The sequence below is a fragment of the Cervus canadensis genome, chromosome 12 (genome assembly GCF_019320065.1).
Source record: "Cervus canadensis isolate Bull #8, Minnesota chromosome 12, ASM1932006v1, whole genome shotgun sequence".
In the NCBI taxonomy this organism is placed as follows: Eukaryota; Metazoa; Chordata; class Mammalia; order Artiodactyla; family Cervidae; genus Cervus; species Cervus canadensis.
The window spans coordinates 69,975,090-69,990,903 of record NC_057397.1 but is presented as its reverse complement, the minus strand read 5'-3'; the positions used below and the strand labels follow the sequence as shown (position 1 = coordinate 69,990,903).

Genomic DNA, 15,814 nt, shown 5'->3' with positions numbered 1-15,814 from the left:
CTGAGATGCAGAAAGTGAGGGCTCCAGGCTGGGCAATAACTGCTCCATGAACCTGTCAATGTCCTCTAGTCAAAGACCATCAGCAACACATCTGCAGTTCTATGAACTGGATTTACTGACTCATTGCAAGCAGGAGTTCTGTAACACCAGGAATCACAGGACATTTCAGTAAGAGGATATTAGAAATAATTTGCTATAGGATTTGGGCTTATTGTAGGTGATTTTGAGGAGCATTCAAGAAAAACAGGTATCTTCCCTGCATTGGATACTATCTGGAAGAGGAGTGATTCTCTGATTGGATATCTTAATTTGTATCTAGACAATGAGAATAATAAGATCAAGTTAAAGCTAAAATTGTTAAAGAAGCAGTAGGTACTCACTATTAGCCAAGCAAGGGGGATGTTTGTTCATTTTTGTGGTTTGAACAATGCTTTTACCTCTGTCAGTTCAAACATGATCATGAAGTGGTCTTATTTTTTCTTGCTCTCCAGTGGCAAAGGAGTCTTGTCTGAGGTTGCTGTTCTATGAAAGTTTCTTAGATTGAACAGGAGAATGCCGCAGATTCACTGAGAATGCCAGGCCAGCTCCCAGCTAATAGCGGCTGCTTTTCTCTTTCTCAGACTAGGTAAGAATGTTTTGCTTTAAGGGCAAAACTTGTAAAGTACTATTATACTATTTACATAGATTGACCAGTTTAGAGTTCTTTTATGTTCATTGTATAACTTGAGGCTCTCAGAACAATTCTGGGAGATGGGTAAGCTAGAGGGCCTCCACATTGTGTAACACTAGGGGGCCCATTTACACTGTATTGCACGCTGGCACCTCCCCAGCAGGAATAGTGTCCCCTGGAGTTGTACAACAGGGTTTCCCTGGCAGGGCAGACATTTCTATTCCTTTTTACAACTGGGAAAATTAAAAAAACTTCCTGCGTGTTCCTTAGTTCCCAATAAACCTTAGAGTTCTCTCTGGTAACCTGTTCAGCTGCTGCCACTGGATCCCTGCTTCAGTCATAGTTTCTGAGTCCAGACAATTACACCAGCCTGTGCTGTTATGACCTAGACTATATTGGCTACTACAATAAGAAAGGTTCTGCCTTCTTCCACAGTTTTGTCTGTGTCTGCCCAAAAAAAGGATGCTAAAAGGGGTACTAAATTTACAATCTCTTTCATACAGTCACTGCCTAAAGCAAAAAAAAAAAAAAGTGTGTGTGTGTGCATTGTCTAAAAAATATACCTTAGTATATTTTGCATACAAGGAGTGACAGAGAAAATTATTTTGAGCTCTGAAGTCATTTTGGAAAATAAAATATCCTGCTAAATTCAGAGACTAAAAATTTTAAATGCAGACGAAGTTACTAGTAATATAGCTTTCCACGCTTGGAAACCTGCCAAGTAAAACATCAAAAGCAAGTGGAATTTCCCATGAAGTGTCCATTAATAGCTAGTTTTGGTCCATCATTATCTTTTCGTAGCTGGGAAATTCCCTCTTGCTACTAAATTCCTCTCCTGGGACATCATATAATGTGAAACTGGAAATGGAATACTCTAGCAGTTCCCAGAAAGAATGTGAGCTTTAATTCAAATGGATTTGTGCAGGAATCATGTCTCTGTAATTTAAAAACTCTGTTGACTTTGGGTAGTTGCCTCACCTCTCTTCATTAAATTACCATCCAGGTTTCTTTCGCCTAGTATCCGAGTGTGCTCTGGACCTCACTATCATGTGCTGGACTTCCCTGTCAGAACATGTATCACACGCTACTGTAACTGTATGCTCGGGTTCTATCTCCCTTAGAATACTAAAAGCATTTTAAGGATAGGGATCACACGTCTTTGGTTATCCTTGTAGCACCTACATTATGGCATATAATATTCGTTAAATTTACCTGTTGCCTTAGGGAGTTGGATTAGAGATCTGAAGAATCAAGAAAGCTTACCTCTCATTTACACGTGTGCGTGCTCAGTCGCTTAGTCGTGTCCAACTCTTTGCGACCACATGGACTGTAGCCCACCAGGCTCCTCTGTTCAAGGGATTCTCCGGGCAAGGATATTGGAGTGGGTTGCCATGCCCTTCTCCAGGGGATCTTCCTGACCTGGGGATTGAACAGGCGTCTCCTGCATTGCAGGCGGATTCTTTACCGCTGAGCCACCAGGGAAGCCCATCTCATTTACATACCTTTCTTATAATTCTTGTGGTTCTTTGTTATGGTAGTCCCAGGAAACTGATACATCCAAGTTCAACTTTTTAACATCTTTTATTTGGAGCTGATAATAGACTTACAGGAAGTTGCAAAGATAATACAGAGAGGTCCCTCATATCCTTCATCCTGTTCCCTCGATGGTTGCCAGATGCTTTTAGACCAAACAATAGAAAAAAATTAGAGTATGAAATGTTTTTAAATCTTGTATTTGTATTTTTAATAAGTGGTTTATTTCTCAACTTTTCTCTCTTGTTTCTAATTTAAGAAACTATGCGAGATTTCAAGCATACCACTTCGAGCAACTATGTCCCTAAAATAGCACATACAGCATACATAACTTTTATTCTCAATAAATGGAAAAATGTGTATTAATATGATTTGACAGAATTCTGAATAGATGAATTCAATGTATACATATGTTGAAGCCTAATAATACATTTAGCCTAATTTGCATAAATATCTCATTTTTTTGTTTCTCATTTAGTTGATATAGTTTAGCATCAGTATTCTTTAGATTTTCTGCCTTTAGCCATTCTTTATGGCCATTAATTAAACAATATACATACCACTAGCACTCATTTGAAATGACCCTGTCACTGAGAAAGATTGAAGGCAAAAGCAGAAGGGGACGGCAGAGGATGAGATCGTTAGACAGCATCACCAACTCAATGGACATGAATTTGAGCAAACTCTAGGAGACAGTGAAGGACAGAGAAGCCTGGTGTGCTGCAGTCCATGGGGTCACAAAGAGTCAGATATGCACACACAAGAGACATTTTATATATATATATATATATGTCCACGTATATTATTCATTTTGTATTTAAATCTACTAACTTTTTATTGAAGTATAATATATATGTGTGCACATTGTATAACCTCAAAGAATTTTCATAACTGAACATACCCATGTAACTGGCACCAAGAGTCTAGGTCCTAGATCAAGAAACAATATTTCTATAACCCCAAAAGCCTCATCATGTCCCTTCTAGTCACTAGACCACCCTACAAGAGTAGCTATTATCCTGATTTCTAAAAGCATATGCTATTTTGCTTATTTTTGTACTTAACAGAAATTGACTCATAAAATGTATAGTCTTCTGTGTCCAGTCTTTTCATCTGATATTTGTGTGATTCATCTATATTGTACATTGTTCAATATCATTGCTGTTTCATATGAAGTGAAGTGAAATAAAGTCGCTCAGTCATGTCCGACTCTTTGCAACCCCACAGACTGTAGCCTACCAGGCTCCTTCCATGGGATTTTCCAGGCAAGAGTACTGGAGAGGGTTGCCATTTCCTTCTCCAGAGGATCTTCCCCATCCAGGGATTGAACCTGAGTCTCCCGCATTGTAGGCAGATGCTTTACCGACTGAGCCACCAGGGAAGTCTGGGGTTTCATATTCCGTTGTGTAAATGTGCTACAAATTATTTACCCATTTTACTGTTTTTGGATACTTGGGTAATTTCCAGTTTGAAGCTATTATAAATAGCATTACTATGAGGATTCTAGTATATGCTGTGATTAATCCCTCAGACGTGTTTGACTCTGCGACCCCATGAACTGTAGCCCGCCAGGCTCCTCTGTCCTTGTGGGTTCTCCAAGCAAGAATACTGAAGTGGATTGCCACACCCTCCTCCAGGAGATCTACCCAACCCAGGGATTGAACCCAGATCTCCTGCACTGCAGGCATGCAGATTCTTTACTGTCTGAGCCACCAGGAAATACACCTAGACAATAGAATGGGAAAGACTAGAGATCTTTTCAAGAAAATTAGAGATATCAAGGGAACGTTTCATGCAAAGATAGGCACAATAAAGGACAGAAGTGGTATGGACTGAATGAAAGCAGAAGATATTAAGCAGAGGTGGCAAGAATACAGAGGAGAATTATACAAAAAAGATTTTAATGACTCAGATAACTACAATGGTGTGATCACTCACCTAGAGCCAGACATCCTGCAGTGAGAAGTCAAGTGGGCCTTAGGAAGCATCACTATGAACAAAGCTAATGCAGGTGATGGAATTCCAACTGACCTATTTCAAATCCTGAAAAATGATGCTGTTAAAGTGCTGCAGTCAATATATTAGCAAATGTGGAAAACTCAGCAGTGGCCACAGGACTGGTAAAGGTCAGTTTTCATTCCAATGTCAAAAAAGAGCAATACCAAAGAATGTTTAAACTATTGCACAATTGCACTCATTTTACATGCTAGTAAAGTAATGCTCAAAATTCTTCAAGCTAAGCTTCAAGAGTATGTGAACCAAGAACTTTCAAATGTACAAGCTGGATTTAGAAAAGGGAGAGGAACCCAGGTCAAACTGGCAATATCTGTTGGATCATAGAAAAAGCTAGAGAATTCCAGAGAGACATCTACTTCTGCTTCATTGACTACACTAAAGACTTTGACTGAGTAGACCAAAACAAACTGTGGAAAATTCTTAAAGAAGTGGGAATACCAGACGACCTGAGAAACTTGTTTTCAGGTCAAGAAGAAATAGAACCAGACATGCAACAACAGACTTCTTCAAAATTGGGAAAGGAGTATATTAAAGCTGTATGTTGTTACTTTGCTTATTTAACTTCTAGGGAAAGTACATCATGTGAGATGCTGGGCCGGATGAAGCACAAGCTGGAATCAAGATTGCTGGGAGAAATATCAATAACCTCAGATATGCAGATGACACCACCCTTATGACAGAAAGCAAAGAGGAATTAAAGAGACTCTTGATAAATATGAAAGAGGAGAGTGAAAAAGTTGGGTTAAAACTTAACATTCAAAAAACAAAGATCAAGGCATTCAGTCCCATCACTTCATGGAAAATAGGTGGGGAAACAGTGACAGACTTTATTTTCTTAGGCTCCAAAATCACTGCAGATGGTGACTGCAGCCATGAAATTAAAAGACACTTGCTCCTTGGAAGAAAAGCGATGACAAACTGAGACAGCATATTAAAAAACAGAAACATAACTTTGCAGACAAAGGTCCATATAGTCTATAGTCAAACCTATGGTAAACCTATGGTTTTTCTAGTAGTCATGTATGGATGTTAAGAGTTGGACAATAAAAAAGACAGACAGTCGAAGAATTGATGTTTTCGAACTTGGTGCTGTAGTAAGACTCTTGAGAATCCCTGGGACTGCAAGGAGATCAAACCAATCAATCCTAAAGGAAATCAATCCTGAATTTTCCTTGGAAGGACTGATGCTGAAGCTGAAGCTCCAATACTTTGGCTACCTAAGGCGAAGGGCCAACTCATTGGAAAAGACCCTGATGCTGGGAAAGAGTGAAGGCAGGAGGAGAAGGGGACAACAGAGGATGAGATGGTTGGATGGCATCACCACCTCAATGGTGGTTTGAGCAAGCTCCAGGAAATAGTGAAGGACAGGAAGCCTAGCATGTGGCAATACATGAGGTCACAAAGAGTTGGACATGACTGAGCAACTAAACAACATACCTAGACAAGGAATAGCTGAGGATGTATATATATGTAATTTAAATAGATTCTGCCACACCATTTAAAAAGTTGATCATCCCGAATGACACTCCTATCAGCAATGTACAAGAGTTCCAATTGATACAAAACCTCACCCACAGTTGGTACATTCTGTCTTTTTAATTTCGGTTATTCTTGTATTTGTATAGTGTTATTTCATCATGGTTTTAACTTGTAGTTCTCTAGTAACTAATGATATCAAATACCTTTTCACATTCATTTACTATTCGCTGTTTAGATATCCCCTTTTGTGAAGTATCTACATCTTCTTCTTTTTATTGGGTTATCAGTCTTTTTAAATTTTTAAAATTTTGAACCACATGAATATAATACTATCTGTTAACTTTCAAGAAATATAATTAAACTATAAATTTTATAGCCTTCTATGCTGCATGTTCTCTCCTTCTTAGAGATTTATAATATACTAGTATTTCGGAAGCTCTAAAAAGTCTGAAACTTTTCACAACCACACAACAGTTTGGAGAAATGTTGCTTCCATTCTTGTATAATTTTTATTTTCATGGAATTAATAATTTTTTTCACTTTGCTATAGTTTTAAATCTCCCGCTCAAATTTTATTCATAGATTAGATCTATCAAATATCTAGCAATATAACTTTAAAAATACTCAAAATTAATCATCTAAATAAATTCAATGATTTTTATCACTCTTTCTTCTTGGAATCTGCCATCTTCTTGCTCCAGTGAAAACAATTGCTCTCTAATCCTGCCACATATCTTTCACCTCGCATTTCTCTTCACATCCTTCTGGTCCTGTTTTCTGGACCCCATGTCTTTCTCGTTTTGCTGTCATGTTCTGTTGGAGTACATCCTCTAGTAGTTTTCTCTTTTAAAAAGTAGATAGATGAAAAATAAATGTTTTTACATTCTTATATATGTGAAATGTTTTCATTATGCTCTTATACTTGATGGATAGTTTGACTACAGAATTCTAGGTTGGAAGCTATTTCAATACAAACCTGCATAGAAGCATTATTGCTGAGAAATCAGATGCCATTCTAATACCCACCGTTTGTTCTTGTTTCTTCACTCTGAAATCTTAGAATCTTCTATTTGCTCTTAGGGTCTTGACCTTTTTAATGATGTACTTTAATATAGGTCTTTTCTTATTCACTGTGGGTGCTGTGTGTGTGTGTGTGTGTGTGTGTGTGTGTGTGTGTGTGTGTGCATGCACACGCTCAGCTGTATCAGACTCTTTGTGACCCCATGGACTGTAGCCTGCCAGGCTCCTCAGTCCATACGATTTCCCAGGCAAGAATACTCCAGTGGGTTGCCATTTCCTCCTCCAGGCAGTCCTCCCAACCCAGGCGTCAAACCGGTGTCTCGAGTCTCCTGCATTGGCAGGTAGATTCTTTACCACTGCGGCCACCTTAGCTGGTAGACCCTTTCAACATGAAGACCTTTGACCTTTGATCCTGGCAAAAATTCTTGAGTTATTATTTTGATAACGTCCTCCCTACTTTTTGTTCTCTTTCTCCAGAACTCTTAGTTTGTAAACTGGATGAATGAATACGAAAAGTTTTCTGAGCACTTTTTGTAGCAAAAACCTTATTTAGAAATAAACCACAGATTATCAGACCATAGCTTTAAAGCTAAGCAATTTATTTTAAATTACCAGATTTCAAAACAATCTTTATTACAGCTTCCATTAATTGCAAAATATATCATTGCTACTCACGTTTTGGGCAATAAAGAAATACAGGAAGCGTTGAATTTCCCTAGGCAGAAATCCCTGATTCAACTCAGGCATTTCCTATTAATTACGTTTTAGAACTCATTAAATGCCTAGCACGAATTTGCTATTGTGTACAATATCTGCACCACACGTTGCAAAACAGCCATTTCAGGTGTAGACAGGTGTTTAAGGTAAAAAAGACGAAAAGATGCTTCCATCGTTTTTTTTGGTTGGTATTAAATACTGCGTTCTTCCCAGATCTATGAGAAAGAAATGTTTGCAGTCTTATCTGAAATCAGAGGGAAGGACTCTCTCAAGATTATTTTTCGATCTCTGGCTGTAATACGGGCGTCGGGAGTAAACACGGATGAGGGGAAGAAAAATACGTTGCCAGCAGACCGGACCAGAGGAGCGTCTTCCAGGGCGGGAGGGCCTGCGGACCAACTGTGAGAGGGCTGAGGAGAAATTTCCTCACAGGAAACCCCTTCCAAACCCTCGCTGGTCGGGGGCGCAGAGAGAAGACGCACCGAGCGCCCCGGGCGCCTTTCCCACTCCCAGGCCGTCGCCCGCGCCGCGCCGGCCCGGGACACGCGGTCCGGGCTCCCCGCGGCCGTGACCTCGGGCTGGCGCGCGGGAAAGCCCCCGGCTCGGCGTCCGCCCGCTGACGTCACTGGAGCGTCTGAGGAGGGCGGAGCTCCGAGCGGCGGGCTCCAGTGGCGGCCGCGGCCTGGGGGGCCGGGTCGGCGAGAGGAAGCCGTCTTCGGAGCGCCCCGTCGCCTCAGCATTCACTTGCCTGCAGAGAGAGTTCGCCCGGGCCTTGGAAAAGGAGCGTGGCGCGGGCCGCCTGGGGGATGGACGGCCTGGCAACCTAGTATTCGGCCCCGCGCCGGGGCGGAGCTGCGGGCGCGGCTGGCACTTCCGGGAGCGGCCGGCGGCCGGAGGGCCGGCGCGGCCCGCCACCATGAGCGCGGAGGCCGTCTGCAGCGCCTTGCCCGCCATCCCGTACCACAAGCTCGCCGACCTGCGCTTCCTGAGCCGCGGCGCGTCCGGCACCGTGTCGTCCGCCCGCCACGCCGACTGGCGCGTTCAGGTGGCCGTGAAGCACCTGCAGATCCACAGCCCACTGCTCGACAGGTAGGGCCGCGGCCCTGCCCGGCTCAGAGGCTCTCATCCCGGGCACATGGGCTCCGGAGCCCCGACGACGGTGACCGCTTCCCCTCGAACCGGCCCGGCTCACCGGGGGGGAACGGCTGGCTTCTCTGGAGATGCCACCATCTCGCTTCTTGTCACTGCTTTGTTATTTTTTTTCCTGGGCTTCCTTTCTCCAGACACCAGAGCCAGCAATCACAGCCCAACTCTAAACGTCCTGTCTATTGATTTTCAGTTGTGTTCACTTCGTTTTTTTCTTTTGAAGTCGAACTCCAGGTTCGCACCGCCCAATGGGTAACTCTTAGCCACACATAGCTGTTGAGCGCTGAAAATATGGCTGTCTGAACTGAAATGTGTTCTTAGTGGGAAATACATGCTAGATTTTTAACACTTACTATCAAAACTTATAATATCTCATGTATAATTTTAAATGATATGCTTAGATGGTATCTTTTGATATGTTGTGATAAATATATTGGTAAAGTTCACTTCGCATATTTCTTTCTACCTTTTTTTTTTTAAGTGGCTACTTGAAAATTTCAAATTGTATAGGTGGGTCACATGTTTTTATTGACCAGCACCGCTGTAGAATCTGGGACGTTTTGCTTTGGGCTTTTTCTTGTGGTTTTTGGTTTACTACACGTAGTCAGAAGAGTTTAGACATAAAACTCAACTCAATTTAGTTTCTCCTCACTCTCACAGGAAAGGAAGGCTGTCTCTAGAGGAAACTTGTGTTATTTTTGCTAACAATAAACTGGAATCAGAAGACTGTTAAATGACAAAACTTTGGAATGCCTCTCCCATTGAACAATTTTAGTGTACCATCCAGATTTCATGGGAGGGCTAGCATTAGTTTCTGTTTCCAGGAAAACCTTTCAACTATATGTATTGGTCAGTGAGTTTAGTCACCAGTCTGTTTTCCTTCCGGTAGAAATCTAACTAGGCTCTGCATTCAATTCTTAGCAAGTTAACATCCATGATTGCAAACATTCTCCTCTCTTCCCCCTCCCCCATGAAAGTGAAAGTCACTCAGTCGTGTCTGACTCTGCAACCCCCATGGACTATGCAGTCCATGGAATTTTCCAGGGCAGAATACTGGAGTGGGTAGCGGTTCCCTTCTCCAGGGGATCTTCCCAACCCAGGGATCGAACCCAGGTCTTCCCCCTATATCATATAAGTGAAAATACATCATGCTAGATGCCTGATTATCTGTCAGTGTCCAACAGCAGATAAATTCCTCAGCTTTAGTCCTGCTAATGTTACTGACTTTCATCTGCCTGTGTTTTTAATTTGTTCTCTTGCTATCAGGCTTGGATGGGCAAGGTCCCACAGTAAGTTTGAGATACCTCTAGGGATTGCTTCCATCTTTTGTGTACCATAATTCAGATTTAGTGATATACAGGGTATGTTTACTCTAGGTCTTGAATTCTGTGTAGCAAGTACAGGGCAATTCACATGTATGTGTATGTGTTATGTATATGTAGTCAACTTTGAAGGGTGGTGATTGACTAGAGAGGGTGGACGTATTTTAAAATCAACTTAAAATATATGGAAATCGAGCAGTTATGGACTCATTAGGTATTTTAAAGCAGATTGATCCTCCCATTTTGGATGCTGCTTCTCAAGATTTTAAGTTTTGTGCCATTTGGAGCCAAGAAATGAAAAGGGAGTTCACTTTCCATGTTCATTAACAATTTTCATAATCCAAAATTCCTACTAAATTGGGTAGGAAATTAATTCTGCCTTTAAAGAAGCCTTAAAGATCAATGCAACACTCTGGCATTACTGCACTGTGTATTTCCTCCTACTTGTCACCTAGAATGTTAACATTAGCTGCGTTTATGACGTCTTGAGCGTAGGACTGGATATGCAGTTGACTCACAGGATGTCTGTGTCCTCACTTACGAAGTGGGAATAACAAATACATGTACTCCTTGGGCTCTCGTGTGGATAGTGTTTGCATTGTTCTTTGAAAGAAAAGAAAAATAAGTTTATGTGCTGTTACATGTTCTTATTTTAGTGATTGGTGAGTCATTCTCTATAACCTGACTTCTGCCCAATCAATGGACCTTCCCCAACAGTCTCCCAGATCCTTATGAGTACATGAATTTGACTGGTTGTTCAAACACCTTGTGTAAATAGTTTAACTGTTTTGTGACTGAAATTTTCTTTTTTGCCATTATGTCTATAGAAGCTGTATTTTACATTTCTGGTTTGTTTCTTTGTTTTTTAATTGGGTTGACCAAGAAGTTCATTCAGATTTTTCTGCAAGATGACGTGGAATAACCTGAATGAACTTTTTGGCCAACTCAATAAAAACCTATTTTTAAACTGTTGTAGCTTACTCTGTTTTCCCACTCTCTCATTCTTTTTGAAATATGACTTCAGGAATTTTCCTTCTCTGATTAAGCAGTGATTGGAAAAAAAGCAAAGGAGTTAGAACCCACAATTGCAATTCAAATCTGACTGCAAACCTGCCACTTATTATTAGCATGACCATTAGAAAATTATTCATTTATCTAAGCCTAGTGTGGCAACCCACTCCAGTACTCTTGCCTGGAAAATCCCATGGACGGAGGAGCCTGGTGGGCTGCCGTCTATGGGGTGGTACAGTCGGACACGACTGAAGCGACTTAGCAGCAGCAGCAGTGCTCTCATAGGGGTAATAAAACCAACTTAAGTAAAGTGACTGATACATAATAGGATCACAAGAGAAGGAAGAATGCCTCATACTCTTAATAGGAGGAGGAATTAGTATGTTAAGTATCACCAAGATTTCCCCTAGCATGCCCTCTCTATAATTCTCAGGGTATCCAGGAACCTTCAGGTCAGTCCTGTGTTTTCCCTGCAAAGGTGCTAGTCTATAACTGTCTTGTTGACCTACATCTCTTAAGGCAAATGCAGACCTGTTGCAATTTAGGGAACAAATTTAGTTAAAGGTGGTCTCAGACTGGTATAATTGGTTGCCTCACAGTTGGAGTACTAGGTGTCTGAAGAACAGGAAGAAGGATAGAGGCTCTTTATGTATTTTTGTAACTCTTGAATTTTGAAACATGTAAATATATTACCTATTCAAAGCATGGATGGCTAAGATATTTTTGCTTTACTTTGTTTATTGTTTGTTTTTAAAGGAAGCCTCATAGTCTGGTCTGGAATGTGTTGTTTTTCAGCAGCCATTCATCAAGATCTTCGGTGGTTTAAACAAAAGCACCCGGAGAAATTATACATTATATGCAAGATGACAGTTATATGAATTTTTTTAATCAGCTTTTTAATGGAAGCATAACATGTATAGAAAAACACAAATGTAATTGTTTAGCATGACATCATAAAGTGAAGATAGCTATAGTCACCACCCACATCAATAACTATGTCCCTTCTTAGTCATTACTCGTCATCCTTCCCAAGGGTGATCACCATCCTGAATTCTAACACCAAAGATTAGGCTTGATAGTGGTTAACCTTGATATAAATTAAATGCATAATGTATCTTTAGTTTCTGGCTTCTCTTAGCTAACATTGTAAGATTTATCCATGTTGTTACCTGGAGCAGGTAACACTCATTCATTCATTTTCATTGCTATACAGTGTTCAGTATTCTACTTTATAACACATTTATTTATCCATTCTATTGTTAATAGGCATTAGAGATGTTTCCATTGTTTGACTATTAGGACGAGAGCTTCTATGAACATTGCTGTGTATGTCTTTTGGTGTACACATGTACGAAGTTGCGTTGCATTTTCTTATTATGTCTAGTAAACTACTTGAGGAATTTTTTGGTCCCTGCAGCTTCAGTCTTAGTGGTTTTGGAGGTTTTAGTACTGAAAGGAGGAATGATTCTTAGGAAACATGGTTTCAGTGAATTAGAAGTGGACATGGCTTGCTGGCAGGACTTTTTCCTATCATTAGCCAATGTGGGGCGGGGGGAACATTACTGACAGAGGAGAAAGATTCCTTTTGAAAGGGGGAACTTGGATTGCTGTTGCACAGTGGAGTAAGTCCCTGGAGAAGGAAATGGCAACCCACTCAGTATTCTTGCCAAGAAAATTCCATGGACAGAGGAGCTGGTTGGATGAGCCACAGTCCATGGGGTCACATAAGAGTCTGACAAGCCGGAGTGACTAAACAACAACCATCGTCATCACTTGCCAAATAGCTTCTACTAGAAATTGAAAGTGAAAGTGGAAGTCGCTCAGTCGTGTCCGACTCTTTGCGACCCCATGGTCTGTACACCGCATGGAATTCTCTAGGCCAGAATACTAGAGTGAGTATCCTTTCCCTTCTCCAGGGGATCTTTCCAACCCAAGGATCGAACCCAGATCTCCTGCTGCTAGAGATGATTCTTTTTCTATTACTGCTGCTGCCAACACCAAATCATCCACAGCAAAAATTGATGACAAATCCAATTCCCTTCCTTTACATCTGTGTGTGCCATGTGTTATGTTTCCTTAACAAGTTATGTTATACCCCCTTAATCAGTAAGGTCAGTCAGTCATCACAGCCTGGGCATTCTACTCAGCTAGTGTTTTTCTTCCCATTTCCACGGCAACCTTTTTAGTTTCAGACCCTCGTTGCTTCACATTTTTTGTTGTTGTTTTGCTTTTTTAAAATTAATTTTATTGGAGTAATAGTTGGTTTACAATGTTGTATTTCTACTGTACTGCAGACTGAATCATCTATATGTCTATGTGTGTGTGTGTGTGTGTGTATATATCCCCTCTTTTTTGGATTTCCTTCCCATTTAGGTTACCACAGAGCACTGAGTACACTGATGTATGCAGTAGGTTCTCATTAGTTATCTATTTTATACATAGTATCGATAATGTATATATGTCAATCCTGATCTTCCAATTCATTCCACCACCCCCTTTCCCCCCTTGGTGTCCAGTGTTTGTTGTCTGTCTCTCAATTTTTGTTTTGCAAATAAGATCATCTATACTATTATTCTAGAATCCACATATACGCATTAATATACGATATTTGTTTTTCTCTTTCTGACTTGACTTCACTCTGTATGACAGTCTCTAGGTCCATCCACATCTCTGCAAATGATCCAATTTAGTTCTTTTTTATGGCTGACTAACAATATTACATTGTACATATGTACCACATCTTCTTTATCCATTCATCTGTAGATGGATATCTAGGTTGCTTCCATGTTCTGGCTATTGTAAAAATAGTGCTGCTGTGAACACTGGGGTGCATTTATCTTTTGGAATAATGGCCTTTCTCTGGGTATATGCCCAGTAGTGGAATTCCTGGGTCATACAGTAGTTCTATTTTTAATTTTTGAAGGAACCTCCATACTATTCTCCATAGGGCTATATCAATTTACATTCCCACCAACAGTGCAAGAGAGTTCCCTTTCTCCACAACCTCTTCAGCATTTATTGTTTGTAGATTTTTTTTTTTAATGATGGTCATTCTGATGGGTGTAAATGATATCTCATTATAGTTTTGATTTTCACATCTCTAATAATTAGTGATGCTGAGCATCTTTTCAAGTGTTGGTTGGCCGTAGGTATGCCTTCTTGAAGAAGTGTCTGTGTAGGTCTTCCACCATTTTTTGATTGGGTTGTTTGTTTTTTGTTTTTGTTTTTTTTACTTTAACTGTTTGTATATTTTGGAGGTAAATCCCTTGTCAGTTACTTCATTTGCCAGTATTTTTTCCCATTCTGAGGGAGAAAATATTGGCAGATATTTTCTTGTTTGTCTTGTTTATGGTGTCCTTTGCTGTGCAAAAACTTTTAAGTTCAACTGTGGCTCAGCAGTAAAGAATTCACCTCCAGTACAGGAGATGTGAGCTTGATCCCTGGATCAGGAAGATCCCCTGGAGTAGGAAATAGCAACCCACTCCACTATTCTAGCCAGGAAAATCCCATGGACAGAGGACCCTGGCGGGCTGCAGTCCATAAGGTGGCAAAGCCTGGCGGGCTGCAGACACAACTGAGCAAATGTGCTCATGTGTGCATAATAAGCACCGATTCCATTTGTTAATTTTGTTTTTTATTGACATTAAGAGGTGGGTCAGCAAAGATCCTACTATGATTTACGTCAAAGAATGTTCTGCCTATATTTTCCTCCAAGTTTTACAGTGTTTGGCCTTACATTCAGGTCTTTAATTCATTTTGAGTTTATTTTTGTGTATGGCATTAGAGGGTTCTAATTTCATTCTTTTACAAGGAACCATTCAGTTTTCCCAGCACTACATATTGAAGAGGATGTCCTCATTGTATATTCTTGCCTCTTTAGTCATAAATTAGGTGACCATATGTGCATTGATTTGTTTCTGGGCTTTCTATCCTATTCTGTTGGTCTGTATTTTCATTTTTGTACCAGTACCATACTGTCTTGATGACAGCTTTGTAGTATAATCTGAGGTTAGAGAGCCTGATTCCTCCAGCTTCATTTTTCTTTCTCAAGGTTGTTTTGGGCTATTTGGGATCTTTTGTATTTTCTACAAATTGTAAAATTTTCTGTTCTAATTCTATGAAAAATGCCATTGGTAATTTGATAAGGATTACATTGAATCTGTAGATTGTTCTGGGTAGTATAGTCATTTTCACAATATTGATGCTTCCAGTTCAAGAACATGGTGTATCTCTCCATACGTTTGTATCTTTAATGTCTTTCCTCAGTGTCTTACAGTTTTCTGTGTACAGATCTTTTGCTTCTTTAGGTGGATTTATTCCTAGGTATTTTATTGTTTTTGTTGCAATAGTAAATGAGATTGTTTCCTTAATTTCTCTTTCTGATCTTTCTTTGTTAGTGTATCGGAATGCAAGAAATTTCTGTGTTTTAATTTTGTATCCTGCAACTTTAGTAAATTCACTGATGAGCTCTAGTAGTTTTCTGATGGCATCTTTAGGATTTTCTATGTAAAGTATTGTGTCATCTGCAAACAGTGACAGTTTTATGTCTTCTTTTCCAATTTGTATTCCTTTTATTTCTTTTCCTTTTCTGATTGCTGTGGCTAGGACTTCCAAAGCTATGCTGAATAATAGTGTTGAGAGTGAATACCCTTGTCTTGTTCCTTATCTGAGAGGAAATTCTTTTAGTTTTTCATCGTTGAGAATATTTGCTGTAGGTTTGTCATATATGACCTTTATAATGTTGAGGTAGGTTCCCTCTATGCTCACTTTCTGGAAAGTTTTTATCGTAAATGGGTGTTGAATTTTGTCCAAAGTTTTTTCTGCATCTATTGAAATGATCATGTGATTTTTATTCAGTTTGTTAATATGGTTTGTCATATTCATTGACTTGCATATATTG

At 40.1% G+C, this 15,814-nt stretch overlaps 1 protein-coding gene across 1 annotated transcript in view; it reads left to right on the top strand.

The window, feature by feature from the left end:
• Positions 1-8,114: 8,114 nt before the first annotated feature.
• The window catches only part of RIPK2 (receptor interacting serine/threonine kinase 2), a 35,994-nt gene continuing 28,294 nt past the window's right edge, over positions 8,115-15,814 (top strand). The window contains exon 1 of the mRNA XM_043483719.1: positions 8,115-8,524. Within this exon, the coding sequence (XP_043339654.1) occupies positions 8,352-8,524 (173 nt within the window). The 5' untranslated portion in view covers positions 8,115-8,351. The remainder of the gene's footprint in view (positions 8,525-15,814) is intronic.